A 15,900-nucleotide genomic window follows, 5' to 3' on the forward strand; every position below is an offset into this window, starting at 1 on the left:
AAAAAATGTAGTTCACTAATTTAAAAAAACTCTACACGTGAATAGGATGTTTAAAATTGTTTATTGATATGATACATAATTTTTTTAAAAACCTTAGGAATAGACTAGTATCATTTTCATTAAAGTATACATGTCATGCTGACTAATTGATGTAGAAGTTTTACAACTCTAAATCTGACATCTATTAACCCTTTAGATATGCAAAATAATCCCTGTAATAATAATGCTAGGCCACCATGGTAGCTCATACCTGTAACATCAACACTTTGGAAGGCTGAGGTAGGAGGGTTACTTGAGCCCAGGAGTTTGAGACCAGCCTAGGCCATACTATGAGACCCTGTCTCTACTAAAATGAAATTTTAAAAAATTAGGCGTGTTGCAAACGCCTATAGTCCCAGGTACTTGGGAGGCTGAGGTGGGAGGATTGCTTGAGCCCAGAAGTTGGAGGCTGCAGTGAGCTATAATTATGTAACTGTGCTCTAGCCTGTGCGACAGAGTGAGACCTTGTCTCAAAGTAAATAAATGAATTAATTAATTCAATAAAACGAGTTACTACAAAATAAAACCATTAAAGGATTGTACACTTGCAATTCTGACATACACAGCCTTCCCTGCATCTAATCAAAATGGATCAGAAATCCTCTTGGAACAAGAAGATGGCAGAGACTGAAGGGAAATGCCAACTTAAAATGACTGGCATAGAAGGAATTACTGAAACTCAGGGAAGGTAATTGTGTTCTTTGGCAGGTCGGGTTTCTAAATAGATAGGGAATTTCAGAGAAAACTTCATTCTTTGCTTTGCAAAAAAACAGAAGATTGTGGGGAGGGGTCTGGTGGAGAGGGCATGACTTAGAGAGACCTTGAGGCTGCTGCTTCAGTCCAGCATATCAAAGCACCATGTTTGGGGGCCTTAGTTAGTTATTGAGCCTCAAAAATACCACATTTGCAAATTCACTTAGTATATTGAATACAAATGAGTGAGTACCCTACTGTTAATTGTTAACGCTGTGTGACTTAACATCCGTTCTCCCTCAAGAACTGGCCCATACTATGGAGTTTTGAACTGTGGGTATATTAGTTCATTCTCACGCTGCTAATAAAGACATAACCCAAGACTGTGTAATTTATAAAGGAAAGAGGTTTAATTGCAATACTCACAGTTCAACATGGCTGGGGAGACCTCAGGAAACTTACAATCATGGCAGAAGGGGAAGCAAAAATGTCCTCCTTCACATGGCAGCAGCAAGAAGAAGTGCCGAGCAAAAGGGGAAAAACCCCTTATAAAATCATCAGATCTTGTGAGAACTCACTATCATAAGAACAGCAGCATGGGGGTAACCGCCTCCATGATTCAGTTACCTCCCACCAGGTCCCTCCCATGACACGTCGGGATTATGGGATCTACAATTCAAGGTGAGATTTGGGTGAGGACACAGCCAAACCGTATCAGTGGGTATAGTCACAATAAGAATTTTTTTTTCTTTTTTTTTTTGTTTTGAGACGAGTCTCACCCTGTCACCCAGGCTGGAGTACAATGGCACGATCTTGGCTGACCACCACCTCCGCCTCCTGGGTTCAAATGATTCTCTTGCCTCAGCTTCTCGAGTAGCTGGGATTACAGGAGCGTGCCACCACACTTGGCTAATTTTTGTATTTTTAGTAGAGATGGGGTTTCACCATTTTGGCCAGGCTGGTCTTGAACTCCTGACTTCAGGTTATCTGCCCGCCTCGGCCTCCCGAAGTGCTGGGATTGCAGGCGTGAGCCACTGCCCTCCGCCACAGCAAGAATTCTTACATGTTGCTGGGAAGAATATAAATGGGCGTGGTGACTTCTGAGAATAGTAAGGCAATCAATGCCTATAAACCTGAAAGTTTGCATCCTTTAATCTACCAGTTTCCCTTCTTTGTGTCTATCCTGAAGGAACGTATGTGTGTGTGTGTCTGTGTGTGTGTGTGTACAGGATGTGCAAGGATATTTATTTCAATATTGCTCATGACAAAAAAATATAAAAACTATCTTTCGGTAGGGAAATATATAAACTGGTTTTATTTGTATAATGGAACATTGTATAGCACTAAAGATGCTCAAACTAGGGATCTGTTATCAACACATAGCTCAAAAACATAATATATGGAAATAGAAGTTTCAAGATAAATACCATGTAATTCCATCTGTTTAAATATATTAAATGCAAACAGTAATGTATATTGTTAGAGAACATGAATATATATTTAAAGAGTACAAAACATACATGGTAATCATGCACATCATTATTATGGTAATGGTTATCCAGAGGTGTGATTTGAGCTATGTCTATACTGTATTAATTTTTTTTTTTTTTGAGGCGGAATCTTGTTCTGTCACCCAGGCTAGAGTGCAGTGTTGCAATCTCGGCTCACTACAACCTCCGCCTCCTGGGTTCAAGTGATTCTCCTGCCTCAGCCTCCTGAGTAGCTGGGACTACAGGCGCGTACCACTATGCCTGGCTAATTTTTTGTATTTTTAGTAGAGATAGGGTTTCACCTTGTTAGCCAGGATGGTCTTGATCTCCGACCTCGTAATCTGCCCGCCTTCGCCTCCCAAAGTGCTGGGATTACAGGCGTGAGCCACCGTGCCCGGCCCAATACTGTATTAATTTTTGAGAGAGAAAGAAGAGAAGAAGGTTCAGTCTGAAGCAAACATGGGAAAACATTCTAACTAGGGGGTACATGTGTCATATTGTTGGCTATATAAGTGTCTTTTTCATTCTTTTAAATGTGTTTTAAAATACTATACATTGAAAGTAAAGTATTTACATGCTACTTTATATAGCTCAAGTGATCCTCCCACCTCAGCCTCCTGAGTAGCTGGGAATACAGGCATATATCACCATGCTAATTTTTTATTTTTTGTAGAGACAGGCTTCACTATTGCCCACGCTAGTCTTGAGCTACTGGACTAAAGCAGTCCTCCCACCTCAGCCTCCCAAAGTGCTGAGATTACAGACATGAGTCACTACATCCTGCCCAGAATTTGACTCAGACTGACTGAAATGATAGCAAGTTTTTACAAATTATTGGATTGTGTCCTCTTATTTCTAATTTGTTCTTTCTATTTTAAAACTGCAATATAATTAGCATGAATAGCCTAGAAGTTTGATTGTCTGTCAATAAATGAGGGGTTTTATATAAAGTTAATTTCTTTGTTTTATAGGAAAAACATCAGAGAGAGGCTCATTTTCCCTGTACAGCAGAGATACTGGATTACCAGGCTGTCAAGTAAGTTTAATGATTAAAAAAAGCAATGAGATGGTTTTTAAACACCTAAATAAAGGCTCTATTAATAGATGAGATAGAAATTATCCAATTTATTTCACTACTGTTTGTTTAATTTGTAACTAAGTGTTGTTTTTTTGCTCCCTTTGCTTAAAATTGTTTCAGTTCCCCAGTTTACCAGGCTGTCTTTATCATCAAAGATTTTCATAACCCACCTCCATTTTAACTGGAAACAAAGCTACCACTTTCCAAAATGCCTGTCATTTCTGAGAAATTTTTTTGCATGTTTTCTCACAGAAAACATAATTGGTACATAAAGAATATATGATTGATCTGCATAGCTTAAATATACTGTAATGTCAAACTGATCATTAATATTGGAAGTATTTTGTTTTCAATCCTGCATCTAACCAATTTTTAGGCTTCACACCCTCCCTGACTTGGAATCTTTGTTTCAACTCTCCCACCTTCTCTAGCATTTTGTGCTTCTGCTAGTGGGCATCTTTTCTGCCTTTTTCCTCATATCTTTAGACTGAGAATCCTGAACACACAGTTCACCTGCAGATTCCCATCAGAATCAAGCCAAAAATAATAGAAAGGAAAGGCAGAACATATTAAATTTGTTTTCTGCCATCTGCATGCTCTACATGAGGGCCCACCCTAATTTCAGGCATGGGCATATGAGCCAGTTTTAACTGCCATGCTAATAATACTCCATTTAATATATATTTCATAATTGTGCCTCTAAGAGAGTTTTACATAACATCCTGTTTTGTGATATGCCTTCCCAGTATAAAATAATGTATTATAGTAGGCTGGCCATGGTGGCTCACGCCTGTAATCCCAATACTTCGGGAGACTGAGGTGGGAGAATCACTTGAGCTCAAGAGTTTGAGACCAACCTGGGCAACATAGTGAGACCTTGTCTGTACTTAAAATGTAAAAATCAGCCAGGTGTAGTGGTGCATGCCTGTAGTCTCAGCTGCTTGGGAGGCTGAGGCAGGAGGATCACTTGAGCCCAGGAGTTGAAGGCTGCAGTGACACATGATTGCACCACTGCTCTCCAACCAGGGTGACAGTGAGACTCTGTCTCAAAAAGAGAGAGAGAGAGAGAGAAAGGGAGGGAGGGAGGGAGGGAAGAGAAGGAAGGGAGAAGGAAAGGAAGAAAGAGAGAGAGAAAATAAATATATTGTAAAAATTCAGGATCATATATTCCCATGTCCTTAATGGCAAATAGGCATGGTCTGAGTAAGTGATTTGTTAAATATCATAGAGTTGGGGGTAGTTACTGGACCAACACTCAGATTTCTTGGCTTCAGACCAAGCAGTCTTACTCTATTTTCATCCAAGTGATTTTTTAAAGTTTTAGTGTTGTTAATGATTGCTCTATTTTCCATCTATGGTTAGCTTTATTTTATTCTAGTCATTTAAATATATATAGATTAGCATTGTGTCATAGCCAGTATTTTGCCTTACCAGCTCTTACTAGCTCACAAGAGCCGAATCTGTTAAACTTCTAGGAATTTAGCAAGTGTGGTTGACATCACACTGATATCTTAAAATTGGCTATCATGAGCTGGGCACTGTGGTTTATACCTGTAGTCCCAGCTACTTGGAAAGCCAAAGCAGAAGGATCACTTCAGCTCAGTAGTACAAGTCCAGCCTGGGCAATGTAGCCAGATTGCATCTCTTAAAAAAATAAATAAAAACAAACAAAACAATGGCCATCAAGGAAGTATTTACACTGCACTGTGGAAATTCAAAAATATTACAATTCAGGGCTTCCATTTTTTTAAACAGTTATTAAACATTTACCAGCATACCGCTCATGCCTAGTTAAAAATTGCAGAGAACCAAAGAATATAAGTGCTTATTCAGATCACAGTAAAAAATAGAAAAGCAGCACTTGAACATCTAGCTCCCATTAAGGTATCTTTCTGACCTTTTTCAAAGGTAACAGTGCTTTAAGGCCAACCAAGATATACAATTTATTCTGTATAGTTTTAGCAATATCCATTGATGAAAACCAAAATATCCTCTTTTTTGGTCCATATCAAATGTGGATTGGTGATTGTAATATTTCTGCAATTCATAATTGATATCAGACCTCATTCTTTTTTATGATACAAGTTACTGTTTGAATTTCATAGTCTGAATTTTAGTTCATAAATGACTTGGACTGGAGGCTGTGGATCTCATTTCTGATCTTGGCTATAGTACTCATTTTGACAGTTTTGTAGGCCACCTAACCATCACACTTCTGAATCTCATCAGAGTACAACAAAATTTGAAAAACTAAGTTGTGGCCGGGCGCGGTGGCTTACACCTGTAATCCCAGCACTTTGGGAGGCCAAGGCGGGCAGATTGCCTGAGGTCTGGAGTTCGAGACCAGCCTGGCCAGCATGGTGAAACCACATCTCTACTAAGCGTACAAAAATTAGCCGGGCGTGGTGGCAGGCTTCTGTAATCCCAGCAACTCGGGAAGCTGAGGTGGGAGAATCGCTGGAATCCAGGAGGCGGAGGTTGCAGTGAGCTGAGATTGCACCATTGCGCTCCAGCCTGGGCAACAGAGGGAGATTCTGTCTTATAAATAAATAAATAACCAAACTAAGTTACATCATTTGGACAATGAATGATTGATAAAAGTAACTACAAAGAATCCTGTAGGTTTAAGTTTATAAGCTGTGCAAACTGCCTCTGTGACATATCATTAAGCTAACTTGTCTGCCACCCTGATTTAGGGCCTTAAAAGTCTTTTCATCTTCATCTTAAATCTAAGATAGCAGCTTAGTTAGGCAGTATTGAATCTTATATGTATTCTCATACTATAAGAATACCTCATAACCATACAAATTTGTTTACTTATCAGATATATGAAAGTGCTTTTCTCAGTTCCTGATCATACAGTAGAAGGTCAGTAAATATCAGTTGAGGGGGGTAAGACAGAAGGTTTAGAGTCAAGAGACCTAGGTTCAAGTCCCATGTCTGCACTGATTTCTATCTGAAAGATAGGATTAGCCGTTTCTGCTTCTACCTCCTTAGTAGATCTCTGAAGGTTAAACTGTATGGGCTTATGAAAACATTTCGAAAAATAAATAAATAATTTTATTAAAGTTCTCAATTCATGTAACCCACATAACAAAAGATATTTTGGATCTTTAATATTATTTTTAAGAGATCTAAATGTTTGAGAGCCACTGGTCTAATGTTAACATTACTGCTAAACTTGAGGGGGGAGAAAACACTATTGTAAGCTTTTTGAGACCACAGCTAAGTCTAATAAATCATACTTCATGCTTATATTAATGTTTTTATTATGTTCAAATGTTTTCACTTACGTATTTATACCCTCTTGGCAAAGGTATTGCTGTTTAGTTAGAGTCAGCAATAAGTTCTGTTAATGTAATTGTCCAGTTTTGCAAAGGTGAATCTTAACAGTTTTTACCAAGGATTAATGTGCATTTGTACCACATTTAATTCTCATATCAAAAGACATTTATTTTAAACCTAAATGTGTAGCGCTCTAATAACATTTGCTACCATTTGCTGAGCACTAACTGAACCAGCCATTGAACTTAACGTAATCACATTGAATTCTTTTAACAACAACTCATTTTGCAGATTAGTAAACAGAGGTTCTCCTAAGGTATTATGCTTAAGGGTACATATCTAGCAAGTGGTAAACTTAAACTCATGCTTGAGTGTTTTGACTATATGACTATACTTCAGCATAGGAATCCATCAGATTTCAACTCCGTGCCCTTATTACCTTCCTTCATTTTTATTTGTTTGAGAAGGAGACAGTGAATTAAATTTTTTTTTTTTTTTTTTTTTTTGAGGCAGGATTTCACTCTGTCACCCAGGCTGGAGTACAGTAGCGCTCACAAGACCTCCTGGGCTCAAGGGATATAAGGTTTAGAGTCAAGAGACCTAGGTTCAAGTCTCGTCTCTGCATTGATTTCTTCATCTGAAAGATAAGCAGTTTCTGCTTCCACCTGTGTAGTAGGTCTCTGAAAGTTAAAGTGTATGGGCTTGTGAAAACATTTCAAAAAATAAATACATAATATTAAATTTCTAAATTCAAGTGGCCCACATAACAAAAGGTAATTTGGGTCTTCATATACCTCTCTGAGTAGCTGGGAATACAGGCATGCAGCCGCCATGCCCTGCTAATTTTAAATATATATATATAAATTTTTTTTTTTTTAGCGATGGGGTCTCACTGTGTTGCCCAGGCTGGTCTCAAATTCCTAGGCTCAAGCAATTTTCCTGCCTCATCCTGACAAAGTGCCGTGATTACAAACAAGAGCCACCACTCGCAGAGGGAATTTAAATTTTTAACAAATGTCTAGGTGATTTTGATTCACATGGACTAGAGTTCATGCTTTAAGAAACCCAACTCCTCTGTATATGCCAACTCCTCTGTATAAGCCAATAGGAGTTATCCTTAGAGGAAACTATATGATTACTGTTTAGCAAACAGTTTATAAACATTTTGGAGAGATCAGGAAGGCCTATGGAAAAGAGAAGAACAAGGCTACTAGAATGTTTGATACAAAATAACAATATTGCTATATACAAGATTTAAAGATATTCAAATGAGAGAAAGATGCCTTTTTTTTAAGAATTCATAGAAGCAGTTCGTGAGCCCCAGAGAGGAAGCCCAAAATTCAGCAGAGTGGAAAGATTATTCTGCAGCAAGGATAAACTATTCAAAGGAAAACATGTATTCCAGACAGTATTTATTATAATGAGTCAGAGGAGGGACAAAAAATACACTTTAACTAACTGGCTGCCATTTTGTCTTACCTATTCACAAGCGACAAAAAAAATCCAAGGAAATATAAATAGTGACTCCAAAATTATACCCAAACACCACATTAAAACCATTTTTCTTCAACAGAATCCCCCAAGGAGCATTAACTCTGCTATTAATGTACATAAAATGCTGCTGACATACTGCAAAATTCAGACTAATTTAATAATGCCTGATGGGCCTTACTTCATGTTAAGATGATGTAATAATATGTTGCTAAATGAGTGTCCTCATATTACATTCACAGCAATCACATTAACTGATGAGCCATTAAAAGGAAACTCATGTGGCACTATTACTGGAAACACTGATAGATCTTTCTGCAATTAAATTTTTTTATTGATCAAACACAGAGCATAGAAGCCAGTGTCTTTATTAATAATAGGTATATCACTTTAAAAACTACCACAGTTAAGTGAAAAATCCTTTTATCAGTATAACAAAGTTTTTCATTTATATCTCTTAAGCAAGTATTTATTCAAGTAGTTTGATAAGTTTTTCTCTAAGTGTTTAAATGTAGAAGATGGCAGGGTCTTGGTTTTTTTCAGAAAGTGTGAAGTTTCATCTGAGTTCAGATATTATACGCTTGAGAAAATGACAACTTTAAAAACTGTACCTTACTTAACTCTTAGTTGTTTGGAGATAAGCTTATACCATTTGGTTTTTCCTTGTTCTTTTTTCCTGTTATACCCAATCTCATATACAGACATTTATAATAATGAAATAATAAAAGAGTTGATACATCAGAAAGACATAACAATGACATATGTGTATACATCTAATAAGAAAGCTTCAAAACGAAGCAAAACAAAAATTGATAGAATTAAACAGAGATAAACAAATTGACAATCATACTTGAAAAATTGAATACTTCTGTCTTAGCAGTTTGCAGAATAACTAGACAAAAAACTTAGTAAAGATGTAGAACAAAATTAACTATCGACAGCCTTGACCTAAATGATATGTATAGAACTCTGCATACAACAACTGAAGAAGATAAATTCCTTTTAGAGGCACACATTACACTAACAGGCTGGAATCATATGCTGGTCCATAAAACTAGTGTCAGTAAATTGGAAAGGTTTGAAACCATACAAAGTATGTTCTCTGAACACAAAAGACTTAAATAAGAAGTCTGATGAGAACTCAGGGACACAAAGAAGGCAACTATAGACACGTGGGTCTCCTTGAAGGCAGAGGGTGGGAGGAGGGAGAGGATCAGAAAAAATAACTATTGGGTGCTAGGCTTACTTCTTGGGTGATGAAATAACCTGTAGAACAAACCTCCCCGACACGAGTTTACCTATATAACAAGGCTGAACATGTACCTCTGAATCTAAAATACAAGTTTAGTAAAAAGCAAAGTTGTATTAGAAGTCAGTAAGACTGGGTGTGGTGACTCATGCCTGTAACCCCAGCCCTTTGGAAGGCCGATTCAGGAGGATCACTTGAACCCAGGAGTTCAAGACCAGACTGAGCAGCATAGTTAGACTCTGTCTCTATTAAAATTAAAAAGAAAAAAAAAAAACTAGTTGGGTGTGGTGGCAGGAGGCTGAGGCGGGAGGATTGCTTGAGCCCAGGAGTTCGAGGCTGCAGTGCGCTGTTATTGCACTGCTGCACTCCAGCCTGGGCAACAGAGCAAGACCCTCTCTCAAAAACCAATGTCAGTAAGATATCTAGAAAAACACCAGATGTTCAGAAGTTCAGCAACCTGTTTAAATGACCCATCGTTTTAAAAAGAAACCACAGGAAATTCAGAAGATATTTCTAACTGAATAATGATGAAAATGTGATATAACAAAATGTGTTGGTGCATCTAAACCAGTGCCTTGAAGGAAAGTATACTTTTGAAAGCTTGTATTAGAAAAGATGTACAGTGAATGACCAAGGTTCTGCCCTAAGAACTTAGCTAGAAAAAGAAACACAAAGTAAACCCAAAATAAATAGAAAGAAGGAAATACTACAAATAAGAGCAGAAATCAATGTAACAGAAAAAACTAACAAAACCAAAATTTGGCTATTTGAAATAAATGATAAGGTTAACCCCCAGCTAGACCAGTTAACACAAGGGGAAGGAGAAGAGAACAAGAACACAAATTACCAGTATCAGGAATGAAAGAGAGGTTACTGCTATGAATCATATATACATTAAGAATATAATAAATATTATAACTTAGTAAATTTGACAACTTAGATTAAATAAATGAATTTCTTGAAAAATACTTACCAAAGGAGACAAATAGAAACAAAATCTGAATACATCTGTATCTTTTTTTCTTTTTTTTTTTTGAGACAGAGTCTCACTCTGTCGCCCATGCTGGAGTGAAGTGGTGCTATCTCGGCTCACTACATCCTCTGCCTCCCAGGTTCGAGCGATTCTCCTGCCTTAGCCTCCTGAGTAGCTGGGACTACAGGTGCCTGCCACCACGCCCAGCTAATTTTTGTATTTTTAGTAGAGACGGGATTTCACCATATTGGCCAGGCGGGTCTCAAACCCCTGACCTTGTGATCCCCCCACCTCGGCCTCTCAAAGTGCTGGAATTACAGGCGTGAGCCGCTGCACCTGGCCTATATGTCTATTAATGAAAGTAAATTCATACCAAAAACCTTCCCACAAAGAAAGCATAAGGGTCATATCGCTTCTTTCAAAATGATTAATTCTTTCAGATGCTTAGGAAAAAAATAATACCAATTTTATACAAGTTAGTTTAGAAAACAGAGGAGGAGTGAACATTTCTCAGCTCTTTTTATCAGGTGAGCAACATCCCAGTAATACTCAAACAACACGTGTGGTTTGTACCAGAAGTGAAAGTTTGGTTTAAGATTTGAAAATCCATGTATTTAGTTCACTACATTATAACAGAATCAAGAAGAAAAACAATACGATAATTTCCATAGATACAGAAAAGATATTTGACAAAATTGAATACTCATGATAAAACCTCTCAGCAAGCTAATAGAAGGTAGCTTCCTCAATTTGATAAAAGACAAACATGAAAAAAGTCTATGGCTAACAGAATACTTAGTGATGAAAGACTAAATGCTTCCCACCTAATGTCAGCACCAAGGTAATAATTTTTGTTCTCATCATTTTATGTTTTGGCCAGTGTATGAGGACAAGAAATAAGGTTATAGAAATTGAAAAGGAATAAGTTGAATTTGCTGATGATGTGTTTGTGTATGTAGGAAATCCTAAGGAATCATCAAGAAAACTTCTAAAACTAAATAGTACTTTTAGCTATATCACAGGATACAAAGTCAATCTAAAAAATTAATTGTATTTCTGTACACTATCAGTGAAAATTAGAAAATAAAATTAACAGAATAGTACTGCTTATAGTAGTATCCAAAAGCGTGAAATACTGAGGGAAGAATGTAACAGAAGATGGCAAAGCTTCAACAGTGAAAACTCAAACATCTGTTGGAAGGTTTACTGTCACTTAGATGTTAGTTCTTCCTAAATTGGGTTATAGATTTCAAGGCCAGCCTGGGCAACATAGCAAGACCCTGTCTCTTTACGGGAAGAAAACAAAACAAAAACTAAAAGACTTCTGCTTATCAAAAGACATAGGTTAAAAATAAATAAATCGGTAAGCCACAGTCTAGAAGTCCAGTATTTGCAAAACATATTTAACAAAGGACTGATATCCAGGATATATAAAGCATTCCAGGCTGAGGCAGGAGGATTGTTTGAGGCCAGGAGTTCAAATTGCCTGGGCAACTTAGCAAGATTCGCATCTCTACAAAAAAATTTAAAAATTAACTGCAGGTGGTGGTGTGCACCTGTAGTCCTAGCTACTCAGGAAGCTGATCACTCAAGTGATTGAGGGGTATCACTTGAGCCCAGGAGTTTGAGGTTACAGTGAGCTATGATCATGCTGCTTCACTCCAGCCTGGGTGACAGAACAAGATCTTGTCTCTTAAAAAAAAGAATTCCTACAACTCTGTAAGGTTACCTAAGGCTTCTACAGTTTTTCTCTTCATGACAGGAGGTTTAAGTACAGTGAATTAACAAGTTTCCAGTCCCTTCTAGACTTATGTTCTATGGTAATGTCAAGAACAAGATCACTTCCACTTTGTAACATGATTACACTGGGCTGCTGTTTCCCCAACAGGATTAATTAAAACTAGTTGTTTTAAACAGCAATTTTGATCTTTGTTTATGTAACAACAAACCTAATAGTAGCCTCAGTCTTGGGCAGAATTATTAGAAACATAATATTTAGAACAAGAAAGTTGATACTGTATTCTATTCTGAGCAAACCTGTTTCAGAACAGGCATAAGTAAACCAACTCATTCAGAGAACTAAGAAGTTAGTTACTCAGGTAACATGAAGAGCATCTTTTAAGTGTTTGAAGCATAATTCGACTTTTCTATAACTTTGAAGGTTAAAAAGTTGGACAATACGTAGAAATTAAGCATTCTAGATTTCAGCTTAATTTTAAAAAGAAATATTGTCATGTGTTGAGCTGTTAACGGCGTAGAATATTAAACCTTGGTAGATAAATGACTTTCCTCTCACTGGATGTTTCCAAGCAGAGGGTAGACATCCACTTTACTGGTATTTTATAATAGATTACAGTACCTATTGTTTGATTGAAATAAAAGACCTTAAAAGGGGCATGGTGTTGCATGCCTGTATTCCCACTCCTCTGGAGGCTGAGGCAGGAGGATTGTTTGAGCCCAGGAGTTCAAGGTTACAGTGAGCTATAATTGTACCATTGCACTCCAGCCTAGGTGACAGAATGAAACCCAGTCTCTAAAGAAAAAAAAATAGAAGACCTTAAAATATTCCTCAATTCCATGAGCTCTCTAGTTACAAGTAAAAGGCTTTCCAAATGGTGTTGATGATCCATCTGAGGTTGGTGACCGGAAATTACTGTTGACACTAACCTGTGTGATTGTGTATGTGCTTCAACTTTTATTCTAATACTACCCAGCAAACTACATGTATAAGCACAGACAGCAAATGGTTGAATCAATATAGTGATCAGGATTGCAGGCCAGTTAGCTAGGTTAACAATGATGATACTACATAATAACTAGCATGTATCAGTCACTTGACCCTATAAGCATAATTTCATTTGGTCCCTGCAGTACTGTGGTGATATTGTTGCTGCTGTTGCATCTGTTGTTATTATTCCTCCCATTTGATAGCTGAGGAACCTGAAGCTGCAAGAAGTTATATAATTCACCCAAGATTTCATAGCTGGTAAATATTATAAGGATAGGAGAATTGATGTAGTGATAAGAGAATGGTTGAAGTAATAGACCAGGTTTCAAAGGAAGGAAATGAAGCCGTGATTAAACTTTGTGACTGGAAAAAAGGTCAAGATATTGGTTGTTATGCAGTGAAAGAACAGGTGCAGTAAGTAATAAGGGAATGATGGGACTATAAGAACAGGAGGTTATGTCAAAGAGTTGAATATTGGACTTACAGATTTCACAAGTCAAGTGGTTTCCAGGGCTAACAATCTAGTCCTCCTTTGGGGAGTAGATTGGTGATTTAAGGAATTGTTGGAGTCACGAAGATTAAGAAGACGTAAGACTAGCTCTTGGATTGATGTGGAAGCTATCCAGAGATGATTGACTCATTAAGGTAGCATGTGAAAGGGACATACATGCACACTAGTTGGCACACAGTAGGCATTGAGAAAATGTTGTTTGAATCTGAACCATGTGATCTAGGAAAGAGTATATAAGTAAGGCTAACAAGCCATCAGCTGCCTGCAGAGTGATGTGCGTTTTGTGGGTTGTTTGGAACATAGGTAAATAAATTGTTTCGTGGAAAGAAAGTCTGATCTTGGAGTATCAGGCAATAGACACTTTTTTTTTTTTTTTTTTTTTTTTTTTGAGATGGGGTCTTGCTCTTGTCACCCAGGCTGGAGTACAATGGCATGATCTCGGCTGCCTGCAACCTCTGCCTCCCAGGTTCAAGCAGTTCTTCTGCGACAGCCTCCTGAGTAGCTCGGATTACAGGTGCCCCCCATCACACCCGGATAACTTTTTGTATTTTCGATAGAGACAGGGTTTCACCATGTTGGCCAGGCTGCTCTTGAACTCCTGACCTCAGGTGATCCACCTGCCTCAGCCTCCCAAAGTGTTGGGATTACAGGCATGAGCCACCGTGCCCGGTCAATAGACACTTTTAATGTCCTATTTTTGTTAAAAGGCCAGAGAGAGAGAGTTGGATTATGCAGGGCCTACTTGGAAAGAACTTCATTCATTCTTTCTTTTATTTTTATTTTATTTACTTATTGATTTATTTTGTGAAACAGGATCTCGCTCTGTCACCCAGGGCGGAGTGCAGTGGCGTGATCACAGCTCACTGCAGCCTCGACCTCCCAGGTTTGGGTAATTCACTGCAGCCTCCTGGGACTACAGGCATGTGCCACCACAGTCGGCTAATTTTTATATTTTTTAGGTAGAGATGGGGTTTTGCCATGTTGCCCAGGCTGCATTCATTGTTTCTTTGTTTCTGTTCTCTCCATGAAAATTGATGGTTATACTTTTGATGATACTTAGGGCTCTTTGGAAGCAGTTTCAGAAAGTCCGTTTATTCTTTCGTAAACTTATTTCAGGAGAAAAAAGCCTATTAAATAATGGGTAGAGATTTGATGCCATCTCAAAACAGAAAAAAGAGGTGACTACATACTGGCTATTACATGATAAGGGATTATTGTCAATTTTGGAGCATGTAACAAGGGGTAGGAGATGGCAGAACAAATGAAGCAGGAACAACAGAATGTTGACAGCTGTCAAAGCTGGGTGATAGGTACATGAAGGTTAATTGTACTTTTTTTTCCTACTTTTATGTATATGAAATGTTCTAAACTAAGAAGTTTAATGTTTTGAAGACGTCCAGTATGTAATGTTTCATTTTATAAAGTATTGCATGCCTAACTATATGCCTAATGCTATATTGGGTTTTTTTACTCTTAATTATACTTACGAAAATACAAGGAATTGAGAAGAGGGGATACTTAGTTGCTCCATGTTAAAGCTAGTATTAAAGAGAAAAAGAGTGGCTTCAAGGTATTAGAACTCTTCTGAAAATAGTAGTGCTACATAATACCATTTCCACGAATACCAAAGAGAAATAAGATTTCATCTCCTATTCTTCTAATATTAGTACCTCACACAGCTGGCTTCTTTGTATTCATTAAAGAAAAGGCGCAAAGGCATACTGGTAACACATAGGAAAACATTCAGTTAGCCCTTTTTAATAAGAGAGTTATAAATTCAGACATTCAGAAAAACTACTCACTTTGAAGTGAGTGTGCTTAGAGTATGCTCACTACTAACCTCACAAGACTGCTTTCAAAAAATCCCCTATAGCATTTTTGGAAGTTGGACTTTTTATGGAAGCCTATACATTCCTAAAGCAAAGTCATTCTTACTCCATATTTGTAATTATTTAAATATTGCATATATTAAAATGACGTTTAGCTTGTTCTCTTCATATTTCTTTTATTTCTAAGAAGTCTGTCTGTATTGATCTACATCCCGATCTCTCTACTGTGATATCTTCTCATTGGCTGATAAAAGATTTGGGAGGGAAGTTGAGAAAAAAAAAAAAAATTAGTGAAAAAGAAAAATTAAGATGGTAAAATTTCCTATTGCGACTAATAATTAAAGAAGATTAGGAAACTGAAACTTTGTCACGTTTTAGCACTGTAATATTACATGCGTAGTTTATTTTCTTTTTTTGAGCTAGAAAGATTGGGCTGATTGACTGGGCACGGGACTCATCCCAGCACTTCGGGAGGCTGAGGTGGGCAGATCAATAGGTCAGGAGTTCAAGACCAGCCTGGCCAGCATAGTGAAA

General features: G+C 37.6%; 1 protein-coding gene across 12 annotated transcripts in view; it reads left to right on the forward strand.

Moving 5' to 3' along the window:
• Window positions 1-15,900, forward strand: part of TCF12 (transcription factor 12) — a 374,951-nt gene that overhangs the window by 248,842 nt on the left and 110,209 nt on the right. For all 12 annotated transcript variants that reach the window (XM_054451939.2, XM_054451941.2, XM_054451935.2 and 9 more), the window contains one exon: window positions 3,194-3,258. In XM_054451939.2, coding sequence (XP_054307914.1) covers window positions 3,194-3,258 — 65 coding nt within the window. Of the gene's footprint in view, window positions 1-3,193; window positions 3,259-15,900 lie in introns of those variants that run through there.

This window comes from Pongo pygmaeus, chromosome 16 (assembly GCF_028885625.2).
Source record: "Pongo pygmaeus isolate AG05252 chromosome 16, NHGRI_mPonPyg2-v2.0_pri, whole genome shotgun sequence".
NCBI classification, from domain to species: domain Eukaryota; kingdom Metazoa; phylum Chordata; class Mammalia; order Primates; family Hominidae; genus Pongo; species Pongo pygmaeus.